At 36.6% G+C, this 16,879-nt stretch overlaps 1 protein-coding gene across 1 annotated transcript in view; it reads right to left on the bottom strand.

Moving 5' to 3' along the window:
* Positions 1 to 1,139: 1,139 nt before the first annotated feature.
* IFT80 (intraflagellar transport 80) overlaps positions 1,140 to 16,879 on the bottom strand; it is a 125,255-nt gene continuing 109,515 nt past the window's right edge. The window contains exons 15-18 of the mRNA XM_049628623.1: positions 16,626 to 16,715; positions 16,370 to 16,542; positions 11,616 to 11,739; positions 1,140 to 2,661 (exon numbers count right to left, since the gene is read on the bottom strand). Of these exons, the coding sequence (XP_049484580.1) occupies positions 2,551 to 2,661; positions 11,616 to 11,739; positions 16,370 to 16,542; positions 16,626 to 16,715 (498 nt within the window). The 3' untranslated portion in view covers positions 1,140 to 2,550. The remainder of the gene's footprint in view (positions 2,662 to 11,615; positions 11,740 to 16,369; positions 16,543 to 16,625; positions 16,716 to 16,879) is intronic.

Below are 16,879 nucleotides of genomic sequence, written 5' to 3'. Positions count from 1 at the left end.
AGACTGCATGGGATTCTAGTAATGTGCCAGAATCTTTTGGCTCTTATTTTTCAGTTTATGTCTATCATAATGTGATATGATATAACCCACTTGGATTGTTGGGAAGATAATACTGATACAGATAACCATACTGGGAACTTGATCAATAGCTCCCTATCCTTACCCCACATTGATTCCTTTAAATATTGCTGCATTTTTTATGCTCAGTTAGGTATGTACCTTTGCCATAGAAGATCCTATGGTCAAAGAGCAGGGGATGGTCTGAATATACCTGGTCTGAGGTGGGGTGTGTAGGGGGTGGGTGGTACAGAGCTTTCAAAATCTTTGGAATTTCCTGAGTGATAGGAGCACCTTTTTTATGCTAATTAGGTGACTACTCTGTGTGTGTGTGTGTGTGTGTGTGTGTGTGTGTGTGTCTGTGTTATGGAAGCTAGATAGCTTCAGGATGAGGACTGGTCAGCAGAAAAACCACATGGTTAGAGTGCTAAAACTTTCAACCACCTGACCTCCAGGGAGAGGAAGATTTCAATCACATGGGCAGTGATTTAATTAATTGCACGTATGTAATAAAACCCTGATGAGAAATTCAGAACAGCAAGTCCTACAAAAGCTTCCCGATTGGTGAGTACATCAATGTTCTGGGAGAATGACGGTCCTAGATTCTCTTCTCTCTACAAAGAGTAGGCATAATGAAAAACTCTATGCCCCAACCCCGTCCCCCACCCCTCCCAGACCTCACTTTTCTCCTAGACTTTATGCATCTCTTCTGCTTGGCTGCTCCTGAGTTATATCTTTTATAATAAAACTATAATTAAAAGTAAAGCATTTCAGTGAGTCATTCGAAGTACCAAACCCAAAGGGGGCATGGTAGAAACCCCCAAATTTGCTGCCAAGTCAGAAGTGTGGGTATCCTGGGGTCCCCGCATGTGGCTGACAATTGAAATAAGAACAGTCTAATTGGGAATGCTGTCCTTTAACTTGTGGGACCTGACACTAACTCTGGGTAGTATCAGAATTGAATTGTAGAACACCTTGTTAGTATCCGAATTGTTAGAATGCAGACATTTTTCATATTTTTTAACTATTAAAACTGTAGTAAAATAAATATGATATAAAATTTACCCTTTTAATCATTTTTCTTTTTAAACTGTTTATTGAAATATAACATTATATAGAAAACATTAATAAGTACAACTTATAAGTAAACTGCTCAATCATATTTCACAAACTAAACTCACTCTTGTACCCAGCATCTGAAGAAGCAGAATATTTCAACATTCCAGAAAAGAAAAGAAATATGTTGAAAAGACAAGAACATTTTCATAAAATAAATATACATTAATTAAAATGAAAATGAGAGAGGTAATCATTTTCCAGTGAATATGCATATACCCACTCTATAATATGCCTCTCCAAAATTTACATTATGGAGGACTTTCTAAGGAGTATTTGGGTTAATGTTCAAAAGCTTCTGTGGCAATATTTTAGGACATACTGAAAGTAGTCAAACAGGTTTATCATTTAAGGAGATTTTCACAAATTCAGACTCCAGGACCCTAGTGCGTGAACATTCTCAAGTCAGGAGAGTAATGAGAAAAATATTTCTTGTCCATTCTAGATATATTTCTAAAATTATGGTGCAGATATATATATAACTTACCATTTTAACCATTTTTAACTGTACCATTCGGTGGCATTAAGTATATTCACAATGCTGTGCGATAATCGCCACTGTCCATTTCCAGAACTCATTCATCCCAAACAGGAATTCTGTACTCATTAAACAAGAATGCCCCATATCCACCTCCCTCCAATCCCTGGCAACCACTATTCTCCTTTCTGTCTCAACGAACTTCCTTATTTTAGGTACCTCATATAAGTGGGATCATTCAGTAGTCTGGGTTATTTCAGTTAGCATTATTTTCAAGGTTCATCCGTGTTGTAGCATGCATCAAAATTCCCTTCCTTTTAAAGGCTGAATAATATTCCACTGTATGTATATACCATATTTTGTTTATCCGTTCATCTGTTGATAGGCATCTTTTTTTTGTCCTTTTTGCTACTGTTAATAATCCTATGAATACTGATGTACAAATGTACGTACTGTTATACATTTTCATAAGTCCATCCTCATGTATTTTTGTTGTATAAGTAAACTTTTGGAACATCTTATGATTTAGTGGTGAAATAAAAATTAATGCTATCATACATTTTAAAGGGTCCAATGGTTTATTATGAGCATTAATATTTGTTCATGCTGATGATTCAGGGATAAAATAATGGACAAAAAACTGGAATGTAAGCAATACTACATAGGTGTATCATAAGTATATGAGAATATTTTGCTAATTATTGGACTAAACTATATAAAAGATGAAACTGCATCAATTATTTTGTGCTTAGTCTTTCTGAATGTATTTTTAGTGGTAAATACACAGCAAGTACTTATACTTAAAGATTCTGCCTTTTTCTTTAGCAATAAAAATACAATTATCCTTGGTTAATCAGAATGTTTCAAAAGGTAAAATTTCTTAATGGTAAGCAAGGAATTTAGTGCTTTAGACCTATATGCTTGCTGGACTGGCTGCTTGATGATTGCTCTCGTTCTTTGGTAATTTCCATCTCAATTTTGGCTTTGATTTTCTCCCAATCTATTTGGAGCTGCAAAAGAAGAAAAGAAGAAAAATACTGATATAGTATAACACAGTTTTGCTTAATCCAAGGTAACCAAGAGTAAACAAAAAATAGAATGATGGCTTCTAAATCACTAGAGAAAAAAGAGAGCATGAAAGACAAGTTAAGGGGCACCTGGATGGCTCAGTTGGTTAAGCATCCGACTTCGGTGCAGGTCGTGATTTCCAGGTTCGTGGGTTCGAGCCCCGCATCGGGCTCTGTGCTGACAGCTCAGAGCCTGGAGCCTGCTTCAGATTCTGTGTCTCCCTCCCTCTCTCTCCCCTTCTCCCACTCACTCTCTGTCTCTCTCTGTCTTTCAAAAATAAACAAATGTTAAAAAAAAAAAGAAATAATGCTTAAATAAAAAATACCTTTAAGAATAAGACCAAACAGAACAATTACCACAATTAAAAGGAAAGATTCTCATCATGATTCAAAACACCAAAATCTAGTTGTAGCTGTTGATAAAACTACATCTAAATAGTCTCATGGAGCCTTCAGATTCTGCATAGGTGCCTCAGGGACAGGGGGAGAAGGTGGACTGTTCTCCTCCAAACAAGAGGAAAAATGGACAGGGCCCTAGCCATGAGGCCATGTTTCAAATGGGTTAGCATTTTACCTTTTTTTTTTTTTCACTGAGGTTTCCATTAGAGCCTAGGTATGAGTAAGAATAGGGGAGCATTTGCTTCTCCTGAGCATACTCTGAAAAAGGGACTCCTTTACAACAACTATTAAAGTAATCCAGACATGGTGATGGTTTAGACAACAACAAAAAGATATTAAAGAAAGTGCAGTGCATAATCAAGGCTGGGGGACATGTAAAAACAATCACTGAAAAGTGGTACCATTTTTATGTTTCCATTTTTTTAAATCTCTATGCCCAACGTGGGGCTCAGACTCAAAACCGGGAGATCAAGTCACATGCCCCACTGACATGGGGCCATTTTTCCAGCCATGCCTTCTACCCTGCCTTTCCCCTAAGCTGATTATACTTGCTGTTAGCTATGGACTCTGCCCTGACATCTGTGAACAATTTCTTTAGGAAAAAGCATTCTATTGTTTAGAAAAATTTGGAGATGACTACTTTAGGAATGTGTGTTGTCCCAGGCAAGGTACAGAAAAATTGGGTCCTAGATTAACCTAATTCCGATTTACAATGAAATAAGCCCCAACCCCTGAGACTGAGCCAAAAGCGAATAGGTTTTCATCTTCATATAGGGGAGTTGAGTGAAATAAGTAGCATTAAACCAGACTTAGGTACTACTTGCTGCCTGAGCAGATTTATTTTAAATAACTGGGAGATAAGTTTAACCTTATCAGGGCTCTGTGCCTCTTTTATGCTAGAAGTTGATAAAGTATTGGTTCTTTTTTATTTCAATATCTTTCATCTAAATTTCTGCATGGCAATTTGTGGATATTTTTGCCACTTTGAAAAAGAGACAATTCCATATACTAGTCTATAATATATAAAATGGATGAATTAAAAGAATCCCTCTCACTCATAGAAGATGAATGTCTGTGGTAAGATGCAAGTGACCGCTCACTGAAAGGCAGAGCAAATGTTAAGACTATTTGAAAGACCCATTTTTCAATCAGGCCAGAACTTGATATTTTTAAATGGCAAAACACTCTATGTCTAACAAAACATTTGCAAAGAGAAAGACAAAACTTGATAAATGCCTTGGCCTTCTTCCAGCCTTAAATTGACTTACATATGTTTTTCAGATCAATCACAATAAAACCATATATTGACCGTACACTGAGCAACTGTTGCTCTGTTGTACCAGAAGTCCATCAAGTAAATTGATGCCATCTATACTATCACTTGTTAGAGTACAAATGAGGGAGCCAGTTGACAGTTATCCTATTGAAAATGAATGCTTCACTTTCACTTTGGCATTTATCCAGTTTTAGAACAGTGTTCTACTGCTAATTTAGTTCTTGGACTAGAATACTTTTACTAGTGGGTTTTAGATAAGGATGTACTCATCATGACAGCTTTCAAGTGACTGATCTCTACACCAAGACACATCTTTTCCTATTATAGGGTGTGTTAGTACTATTTGGTACTTCTTATTCTAGTCCCTGGTAAATTCTTCTTATTCACATAGAAGTAATTTCAAAAATCATACCAAATGGCTTTCCAGAGAATACAGTGGCCACCAGACATGAATTTGCTTAATCTCCTTCTTCACACAAATTTACCTACATTTGTATTCATCTCTCTTTCCCTTCTGTCTCAGGCCAACCTCTTCACATACATCCCTGATCCCATCTTCTTCCACTCCCCTGGGACATCTGCCTTCAGTTATATTACTCACATTTTCAATTTCCTTGCTACACTGGCTGCTGCTCATCATCCTTCCCCCTCAATTCTGTCTCCCTGCAAACTACCACCCTCATTCTTCTTCTCATTCCTGACTCTCATTTTGTCCTCAGAACACTATAATGTGACTGTGCTCCTACCACACTTCATGAACTTTTCACTAAAGCCACCATCAAGTGTTTTCATTCCTCATCCTACATATGATTCGATTACTCATTCAATACATATTTAGTGCTTACTATACACCAAGGATTGTTCTAGGTGCAAGGCTTCAGCAGTGAATTAATTGATAAAAATCACAGTCTTCATAGAAAGATAAGCAAAGACAAATAATAGTGGAAGATCTAAAAATATATAAAATGTGAGAAGTGGTAAGAGTTTTGGAAACAGGGAAAGGAAATACTGAGTGCCAGGGGTGGAGTTGGGGGAAGGGGGTGTTGCATTCTTTTTTTATTTTTTTAATGTTCATTTATTTTTGAAAGAGACGGAGACAGAGCGTGAGCAGGGGAGGGGCAGAGAGAGAGAGAGGGAGACACAGAATTGGAAGCAGGCTCCAGGCTCTGAGCTGTCAGCACACAGCCCGACGCAGGGCTCAAACTCATGAACCATGAGATCATGACCTGAGCTGAAGTCAGATGCTCAACCAACTGAGCCACCCAGGTGCCTCTTTAAAAGCCTGACGTGGGGCTTGAACTCACAAACCGCGAGATCATGACCTGAGCTGAAGTTGGGGGCTTAACTGACTGAGCCACTCAGGTGCCCCTAAAAATATATAAGATGTGAGAAGTGGTAAGAGTTTTGGAAACAGGGAAAGGAAATACTGAGTGCCAGGAGTGGAGGTGGGGGAAGGGGGGGTTGTATTTTAAACAGAGTGGTAGGAAAAGACGTCCCTGAGAATTTGACGTGAAGACCTAAAGGAGATTAGTGAGTCCATGGGAATATCTGGGGAAGAGCACACTGAAAAAAGGAAGAAAAAGGTCCTGATGTAGAAGCATTCCCTAGATCTTGTTGACCAAAGCTCTCTGAAAAATCTCTGACTATATAATACCATTTTCTTCTGGTTTGTGCTCTCCTTTCTCAATGTTCTCAGTCTTTTTTTCCTCCTGTTTCTTTTCCCTAGACAACCTCTTTTTTTAAGTAATTTATACTTTGTTTTACTTAATTTTTAAAAAATTTATTTGAGAGAGAGAGCATGTGTGCATGTGAGTGGGGGAGAAGGGTAGAGGGTGAGGGACAGAGAGAGAGAGAGAGAGAATTTCAAGCAGCCTCCACTCTGAGTATGGAGGGGAGTTTGATCTCATGATCCTGGGATCATGACCTGAGCCAAAATCAAGAGTGGGACGCTCAACCAACTAAGCCACCCAGGCACCCCTCCCTAGGTAACCTCTTAGCTGTTAGTATTTGTATTCATCAGGATTCCAACCACAACTTTTTTATACTTTCCTAGGAGATGACATCAACTTTCATACTTTCAACTATGCCTACATGGTCATGACCATAAATTTATTTATCATGCCCTGATTCCTCTTTGTCAGTATCCTTCAATGTTCACAATTATATTTCCAATTGCCTATTAGATATCTCCATCTGGATACCCCACAGGGACTTCAAACAAAAAAAATGTATATTTTCATGTATTCAAACTCAAAAGGTCTAAAACTTGTATATTCTCATGTTCCTTATCTAGATTAATGGCATCCCTCTCCATCTACCAGTCAACCACACCAGAAATGTTGAAGTTGTTCTCAAATGTCTTGCCTAACCAACCTAACTACCACCCCAACCATCTCCTGGTGAAACTATTATAGTAATCTCCTAACTGGTCTCCTAGTCACCACCCTTACCTCTGATCCATCTTCTACACCAAAAGGTATCTTTCAAATCATTCTCTTGATTGCAAACCTCCAAGCCTTCCCATTGCCTGCATTATGAAGTCTATTCTCTTAACATGGTATTAAGACCCTCCAATGTCTGGTCCCAACCAATATTCCAACTACTCAGTACCCAGGATCCAGAGCAGTTACTAGGGACTCCTTCCCATTCTTTCAAGACCTCACACATTTGGTCTTATTATCATATATATCCTTTAACACTGACAAAATCCTACTCAAGATAATTTTGTGGAAAACTCTTTAGTTTCCATTTATTTTGAGGAATCAGGATTTTAAAAGGGAAAAGCAATCATGTTACTTCCTTTTAATGACTTCACATATGTCTTAGGATAGAGTCCAAAATCCTTAATTTGCCCTATGAAACCCTCAAGTTAATCTCCCTTTTGTTCTTTACTGTTTCCCATTTAAGAGCTTTCTCTCTGCCTGGAACATGCCCATCCCCACTTCCTCTCCCACCCCAAATCCAGTCAGCTTCTACTATTTATTCTTTAGAGTTCAGCTCAAATATTGTTTGCCTTGCTTAGAAAGTCTTTGCTAATCCCCACCACTCTAGATCAGGTTCCCTACACATCAAGTTTTTTTTTTTTAATGTTTATTTATTATTTTTGAGAGAGAGAACATGAGCGGGGAGTGAGCAGAGAGGGGGGGAACAAAGGATCTGAAGCAGACTTCACACTGACAACAGACAGCTTGATGTGGGGCTTGAACTTCTGAACTGCAAGATCATGACCTGAGCCGAAGTCAGATGCTTGACCAACTGAGGCACCCCACCCATCAAGTTTTATAGCATCTTCAAGCCAATGATCACAATTGAAATTAACAACTGTATAATTAACTATAGCTTCCATTGAATATAAGCTTCATAAAGCTGGGGTCAGTGTCTGCCATATTTACTTTTCTATTTGAAATAGAAGGGGAGTACATTGTCTGCAGAAAGTACTCAATAAATATTGAATGAATAAGTAACTACCTACCAGATGAACTATCACCTACCAATATATATGTAGATACATAATAGATATAGATATAGATGTAGATACCTATATATGTAGATATATATGTAGAGACATATAGATATGTAGAGACATATAGATAGATACATAGATATATATGTAGATACATATATACATATATAGATACATATATAGATATAGATATAGATATAGATATAGATAGATACATATATAGATATATAATCATAAGATTACAAAGCCTTAAAACCTGCAAAAGAGCTTAGGTAGTAGCTATGCCTAACGTGGTTTGTCTGAACTAGAGTGCTGGCTCTTCTGGATCTTCTTCAAAATTCTATACTTTCTGCAAGTCTGTTCTCAAGTTGTTGGTTTGCTTATATTTCCACTGTTTTCTTTCTCCTAGAATAATGTTTTAAACATTTCTTGGTTCTTCTACTTTTCTTCTTATACACAATATATTTGGTAGATTGTATATTCCTCAAGTGAATTTTATTGGCCGACTTACAAATTATTTTACAAATATTTACTGTTGTAGACCAGGTACAATGACTCTAGTTGGGGTCTTAGAAGACAGTCCACCTTGTATAAATCCCAGGTTTCCATATTTTAAACTAGAAATGCCCAAATAACATTTCAGGGCTCATGAATACAAACATATATGAAACTTTTGACTTCGTATAAGCTTCCACATTATGTACTATGAACCCACCAGAATTCACTAGATATCTAGAATAAATTTCTTAGTTTTTAAAAATGCTCTCTTAACACTTAGCAAATAAAATGTTTATATAATCAAAATTTTGGCTAAGGTAGATAAATAGTGGGAAATTTTTGAGTAAAAAATAATTTTCATCTTAAAATACTGCTTTATAATTTCTAGTTAGCTTCCAAATTACATTTATGAGGGAAAAAAAAAGGATACTAGAATGTAGGACCATAGGGAGTCAAAGTAACCTATATAGTTTCAGGATTAAAAAAATCTCTGAAAATTTCTGCCACTCTTGTGATTGAAGTATTACATTTTGGTTAACAGTTGAATACATAGATAATAAGAAAGAAGATAAAAATGTTAAATTTTTGCTATCTAAAATACAATTTTAATTATAATGATGTAATAATTATAATATAAATTACAATAATTATAAGTTTGTGGGGAAGAGTTATATTTTCTATGTCCTCCAAAGCACCTAATGTGAAAATACTGAAAAATATATTGATGGCAAGGATGATGAAGAGGAAGCAGAGTAGTATGTATCTGCTTAAAATTATGCCATAAAGTAAATTTAACATGGGTGCTCAGTTTTAACATATCATCATATTTTCAAAACCATGACAAAAAGATCAGGTGATGGGTGATTCTCTAGGCTGCTTAGCACTGTAGTGGTGATGGCTGCTGTCCTACTCTGTGGATTAGAGTGTAGTCCTCAGAGGTCCCAGGGACCCTGAATTTGTCCCAGTAGTAGAGCAAGCTCTCATAGCCCAAACTCCTAGAGGATTCATTTTTAATAGTGAAGCTTCAAATGAAACAAATAGTCTGTGGAGCATCTGTAAAGTACACCTCTTCCTACCAAGAAACAGACAACTTGTGTCTGTCCTGGATCCAGATGCTGAAGTTGCATTGCAGAACTCCAAGAATGGTTTCAAAGGCTTTATACCTTGAGAGCTATTCTGAAGTCCAAAAATGCAGATCATGACACTCAGTATTCTAAATATGGTGTGAGGCAATAGAAAATATATAAATTGGTCGCTGCTCCCAGTTTCTGGCAAAGAACTCCTAGAACTCTTGTAGTTTCCTAAGTGATAACAGCACTAGGAACATCTTTTGTTCTAATATTTGGTCTTTGACGTCAGTTCCTGACATGGGGTTTTCTGAGTGATAGAAGCATCTTTTGTTTTAAAGACACAACTCTGGGAGAGTCCTTGGATGGCTTCCCGATGAGGGCTGATCACCAGAAAGACCAAGTCATGATTAGAAGCTAGGAATTTTCAGTCCTGCTCCCATTCCCTTGGGAAGGAAGAAAGGTTGAAAATGGAGTTAATGGCTGATCATGCCTATGTGATGAAGCCTCGATAAAATACCAAAGTACAGGGTTCAGAGAACTCCTGGGCTGGTGAACACATCCACACTGGGAGGGTAACACACCCCAACTCTGAAGAGACAGGAGCTCCTGAGGGTAGGACCTTCCCTGACCTTGCCCTAAGTATCTTTTCATCTGGCTATTCATCTGTACCCTTTATCATATCCCTTAATAAACTGGTAAACATTAGTAAATGTTTCCTTAGTTCTGCGAGCCACTCTAGCAAACTAATCAAACCAGAAAGGGGGAATGGGAGCCTCTGACTTATAGCAAGTCAGTCAGAAGTACAGGTAACAACCTGGATTTGTGACTTGCATCTGAAACCTAAGGCAGGGGTTGCTGGGACTGCAGATCTATAGCTGGTCAGTCAGAAGCACAGGTGATAATCTGAGCTTGTAACTGGCATCTGATGGGGAGTGAGGGCAATCTTGTGGGAATGAGCCCTTTACCTGTGGAATCTGATACTATCTCCAGTTAGGCAGTATCAGAGCTGAGTTAAATTGTAGGACACACAGCTGGTGTTGGAGACTGCTTGTTGGCATGAGGGGAAACCTCCACATGTTAGGTGACCAGAAGTGAAGTGTTCTGTGTGAATAGTAAAGAAGACTTACAGGTGAAAGACTCATAGCAGGGAAGAACTGTGTTTTTCCCTACATAAGAGGAGAAAGACTGAGTTTATCAAGTCATATGATAAATGTATAATGTTGGCTTTAGTAGAAATTGTAGGAACCTTCTTCCTACCTTCTTTCCTCTTCCTAAGGTTCCTCTAATTTACTCTGCCCTTTAGGACAGGTCAGAACATTCCATTTTATTCCATCTCCAAGGAGCAGCACTCCCACATAGTCTACAAGCTCCACAAAAACAGAAGCCATATCTGACTCAGCATCCAGCATAATACCTGGCCCAGAGTGAGCACTCATAAACATTTTTTTAATAAAATGAATAAAAGGCTGAGAAAATCAACTGGTTCACAGAGGTGGGAGGAAGGTTGCCCCTGTCTTGGGATTGTAAGTCTCTTGGGTCTGCATGGCTAGAAGTGAACTCTCTTTCTGTAGCCTGAGCCTAGATGGATCTAAGCAGGTACAATAGTCCTGCTTTAGGCACTTGGGCAAAATGCACATGGGCTGATACATACTGGAATGACTTTCTTCTAATTATAGTGATGAAACCTGAGATTCTGGTAGGGATCTGAGAGGCAATGGTTTAGCCTTCTTTGGTTCTAGACAGTGAAGTCTACCTGGGCTAGGCTCCACTCTGGGTGCAAACTAGCTCCCTAGAATTTTGCAAAGTGAAAAAGTATCCATTTTCTGGCCAATGCCCTCTGTGCTTATATATTTCCCCTGGAGCAGAAGGGACAGCTGGTGGAAGACAAAATTTAGGAGTTAGAAACCTTTATCCCAGCCATTTATATTGCTTATCTAAAAATATCAATTAGCACCCAACCTTAATACAAATTAAATACGAAAACAGATTTGAGTTCATCAAAACATGGCTTTAAGATTCCAGAAAAAAATCAGTAATATAATTATATAGTCAAAATAAGACTATAATATCATAAGGCAAAAAGTGATTTTGAGATTATGGTATGAATTATTCCAATTTTGTCTTATTAAGATGAATATTATGTATACTTACAAAGCATATACATTATCGTAAAATACTGTATAATACTTACACCTTCTGCATACTGCAAATACCGTTTATTAGTTTCCTGTTTACCAAATGTCTCCAAAAACTTTTGCCGGTAAGCAAGAACTGTATCAACGTGTGTTTTATATTTTACAGCCAATTCAAGTGCCCTATAATGAGAAACAAAACAGATAATCAGCATTGCTTGGATTAGAGTTTTGGGGTAACAGAGTGAGACAAATGGTCTATGTTGTTCCCTTTCCACTCATCCTTCAATATGGAACACCATTCCCTACCTCATCCATCTTGCAAATTCCAACTTATACTTCAAGGTCCAGATCAAACATCATCTCTTCTCCCTGACCAGCCCTCCTTGTAGAAATAAAAGACCATTATCTTATCTGTGCTCCATGACATTTTATGCATACTATTATGACAGCACTGCTTACAGATATTATAATTATTTACGAGTCTGTTTCTTCCATAACCTGTACATTAACTGAAGGGAGATCTAGGTTTCATTTCTCTTTGGTGAGTATACCATAGTCTATGTATGGTAAATGTTCATTGAAAAATTAATTGAAATCACAATAAAATTCAAGTGAATGAACTCCCCCCCCCCAATGTACGTGGTTCCACTATCTTGACAATTTTTTTAAGTCTATAATTTATTCTGCTCCAGAATTTATTTATCTACAGTCTAGAATGTATTCTGGTCAATATTCAATTAAATGCTGATATGCTTTATGATAACACAGCAAATTTAAAATATTATAAAACCAAAATTTGTGGATAATACAAATCTGACAAAATCTTTTGCCATTTGATTCTTAGAATAAGTTAATACCCATTTAAATTTTATAATCCAATTAATATCTTTCAATGTAACTTAAGTTATTTTCAAGGTAATATTTTATTTAAATAGCAGGCAAGAACTAAATTAATTGCTAAAATCAGTGGTACAATACCAAAGACATAAAAATCTATGTATTGATAATTTCGAGGGAAATGAAAAGATTAATCCTCAGTTCTTGGCCTATTTGTGTATGTAGGTTTTGGAAAGTATCTCAGCCCATGATCCTGTGCATAACTCGTATGAGTTGAGTCAGGAAAAATCCAGTATAGTATAGCTCTCCTACACTGTTCACTATAATCTTGTTTTAAAGTATGGGAAATGGCCATCATAATAGCTAAAGCATATCCTTTTTCAAGTTCCCTTGCTTTCTCATATGATATATGACTTCTGAATAGGTCAATCATGATTTATGTATCAGAGCCAACTATTGTAAATCCGTTGTTTAGACAATACTGACTACTGACCAGATTTTTGCAACATGTGACCCTTCAGTAGGAAAATGTTTCATTTTTAGCATGCTTTGGTTTGACCTAAATAGTCACTTTAAAAAGTATTTTAGGGGTGCCTGGGTGGCTCAGTTGGTTAAACGCCCGATTTCTGCTCAGGTCAGGGCTCTGTGCTGACAGCTCAGAGCCTGGAGCCCACTTTGAATTCAGTGTCTCCCTTTCTCTCTGCTCCTCCCCTGCTCATGCTCTGTCGCTCTCTCCTTCAAAAATAAACACTAAAAAAAACTGTTTTAAGTATCTTAGATATGCTGTGTATATTAATTGACAGTTGATAGAAAACCGAGAGAAATATTAAGACAATATGAAAAGTTATGAATTTAAGTCAGGTGTAATACAAATGATAATGCCAAAATTCAGCACAATGATTTCTTATAAAAGTATATGTACATATTGCTAAATCCATGGATCAGTATTTGCTACCCATTACAATCTCCTCACAAAGTTCCCTCATTCCTCTGTGACTTTAAGTCTTTCAGAGAAAAAGAGGGACACAGAGAAGAATGTAGAAGTACTGCAATTTAGAGAAACAAGTGAAATGCAAGAAGGCAAAAACCAATTTATAGAGTATCAAAAGAGGAGAAATAGAAGTAAAGATGCTTTAATCCTTCTTTTTTTAATTTTTAAAATGTTTTTATTTATTTTTGAGAGAGAAAGAGAGAGAGAGAGAGAGAGAGACAGAGTGCGAGTAGGGGAGGCGCAGAGAGAGAGGGAGACACAGAATCTGAAGCAGGCTCCAGGCTCCGAGGTGTCAGCACAGAGCCCAATGCGGGGCTCGAACTCACCAGCCGTAAGATCATGACCTGAGCCGAAGTCAGATGCTCAATGGTCTGAGCCACCCAGGCGCCCCATGATGCTTTAATCCTTCTAATCCTCTCTCATGTCACCCTCCATATATCCCTAAGGCTCTGACTCCAGTGTGGATGTGTGAGTGGAGACTCTGGTGAACCAGTCCTCTGGCACCTGAAAAATGCCATTTCCCATTCCTTTTTTATGACTGAACATGACTGGGGAAGGAATTTTTGATTGTACAAAACCAGAAGTATTCCAAGTGGGGAATACGTAACCATTTTTTGGTTGGGACTTTTCAAAAAGAAAATTATCTCCAAAGAGATCATTGTCATGGAACATTAGTACATTTAATTATGTATGAAGGATAAAATATAATGTCTAATACCACATTTAGATACTAGATGTTAAGTATTATCTATATTATAGTCATTATCATTATATAAAATATGTATTAATTATCTGATTGAAGAGCAATAGCTAAAGGCAAACATTCAAATTATATGTGCTATTTTAAATGTTCTCTAAAAGCATACACTGGGTAAGAAATGTTTCTTTATCACACAGAGAAGGAAATTCACTCCAAATTATATAAGGGTTATGGGAACAGCATGTCTTTAGCTTTAAAATGGTTATTTGGCAACCAAACAAATGTGACATTAGATTATGGGGCTGGAATAAATCCATGTATCCTCTCTGATTTTAAATAGAAGGAAGTTATATAAAAAGATTTTGTAACTTCAAAATATGATCTTTTACATAACTTTAATGAAGCAAAATCACTTTATATAACTGGTAGAAACAGAGAAATTGTTTTTTATTAATACATAAAGTTTCTAGTGTCTATCTCTCTTAACTTCCATTTTTGAGAACAGATTACTACCAAATGTCCAAAGTGAACATCAAGTAGATGACCTGCTTACCTACAACTCTTCAAGGGCTGCAACTTATTAGGTTGCAGGTAATTTTCAAATTCAAATATGAATAACAGAAGCACAAATCAGCAAGACTGCTTCTCAAATGGAATAAACATATTAACAAAATGAAATGTGCTCCCTTCTAAAGGTTTTAAACAAATACAGAAATTCAGGGCTCTTAAAAGAAATCTAATATATTTGTCATCCAATGCTTAAATTCTATCCTTCCAGTATTTTAATTAATTAATGGATCTGGGCAATGATTATTAATGGCTGCTAACATCACAAAAAGAAAGACAACCAGTCATTGTGAAAATATATTCAATACTACCTCTGTGATACGAGGTGTTCCCAAAAGGGGAAAAAAAATATTAAACCTAAATCTAATCAAGTTTCTAGATTCAACACCAATTTATGGTTAATTCAAGCGGCAAAGGAACGTGTCAAATGACACCACAGAGATGCAATCAGCAAAATCCAGATTATAGGAAACTCTAAAGCCCCAGTTTCTGTAGTGGGAAAATTATAAGAAAACATAAGAAATAGGAAAACCTATAGATTAAAAGAAAAGAACATATCTAGGAGTCATAATGTATGGACATTTTTTGGATCTTGAATCAAACAAACAAACAAACCACAAAACAAAATAAAACATTTATGAGATGATCAGAGAAATAAGAACACTGAAAGGAATTATTGTTAATTCTTTAAAGTGTGACTGTGATATTGGTTAGATTTTTAAAAACCTTGAGATACATACTGAAATGCTTATAAATAAAGTGATATGATGACTGGGATCTGCTTATTAAAAAATGGTAGGGTAGGGGTAGATAGATAAAAGTGATGAAAGACATGTCAAACCTGAAAAAGTCAGCATGCCAATTTTATAACATAGTAACTTCAGGTGTGTATAAGCACTGCAGCCTCTTCCCTGAGAGATGAATACCTGAGAGAGTGAGGGGAGATACCTGATATGCCACAGCAAAGAGCAGTGTGCCACTCACTCTCAGAAAGCAATGTGTCAAAGCCTCATGTAGAGGAGAAGGCTACTACTGAGCACTCCTCATTTCAAATCTGATGGACTTTCTTCCTTAGCAACACAAATTTCTCATGGCTCTTCTCTCTGCCTGTCTGACTGCTTTATTCAAATCTTTCAACAGATTTCTTTTCTTTCACCCAACCCATAAATGTAGTTGATATCTTCTCACTCCACACATTTTCTGAGCAATTGTGTCCATTCTTTTCTTTCAACTGCCCTCCACTTGGCTAATGGCTGCTAAATCTACATCTCCAGTTCAAATCTTGCTCATGAGCTCCGGGTTCATTAATCAACTATTATCACATATCTCTTCACAAAATTTCAAATCCAACATGCCTAACACTGAACTCACTATATTGCCTTCCAAACCTGCCAATATTACTACCATCATCTATTGGTAGTAATTCAATCTGAGTTATTGAATAACTCATTCAATCTGAGTTATTGAAATCAGAAAATTGGAAGACATCCTAGATTCTTTTTTCTTCTTCACACCTCAACTTCTAATCAATCACAAGTTTAGCAAAGGCATAAATCTTCAATGGCAAACTACTCACAAATATAAATGTGAATAAATTCTTCTGTGATGTTAGGAAACTATTAAGTACAGTGGAAAACGTAATTTACCAAGTGGTAGATAGAAGAAACCATTAAGATCAATTGGGTTTTAGAATTGGTGTAGAACATTTTTATTACCTTTCCCAGTTATAGAGATTAATATTGATCTGGATCGCTTGATAAATAAGGCCAGCCTGAAGAAGTACCATTTCAGCCTCCTGTATGTTCCCACTAAACATTAGTATGTGAGCCATTTTTGATTCTTTAGATGGAAGATCTTTTATAGAATTGATGTACTGAACCTTATCAATCTAAAAAAAGAAAAAATATATGAAGTAGAGTAACAGAAAGGGAAGAAAAACTGCAAACATATAGGTAAGTAAACATTATTTACTTCACCAATTGCTGCATAGGCTATTTCTGCGGTAGTCATATCTCTATTAGCAACTGCCATAGCAGCTAGGCAAGCCCACATGGTTTGCTCCTAAAGTGAAATAGGAGAACAATTATTTCAACTAGAAGCAGAACTGCCTTAAAATAAACAGTGACTTAAAATATATAAAAGTTAACATTTTAATGAAAAAATTAAAAATTGTTGAGCATGGCACTGAAAAAACTAATAATTTAATAAATTAATCATGTGGAAAT

Source organism: Panthera uncia, chromosome C2 (genome assembly GCF_023721935.1).
Source record: "Panthera uncia isolate 11264 chromosome C2, Puncia_PCG_1.0, whole genome shotgun sequence".
NCBI classification, from domain to species: domain Eukaryota; kingdom Metazoa; phylum Chordata; class Mammalia; order Carnivora; family Felidae; genus Panthera; species Panthera uncia.
The sequence above is the reverse complement of the archived record's forward strand: the minus strand, read 5'-3'. Positions and strand labels throughout refer to the sequence as shown.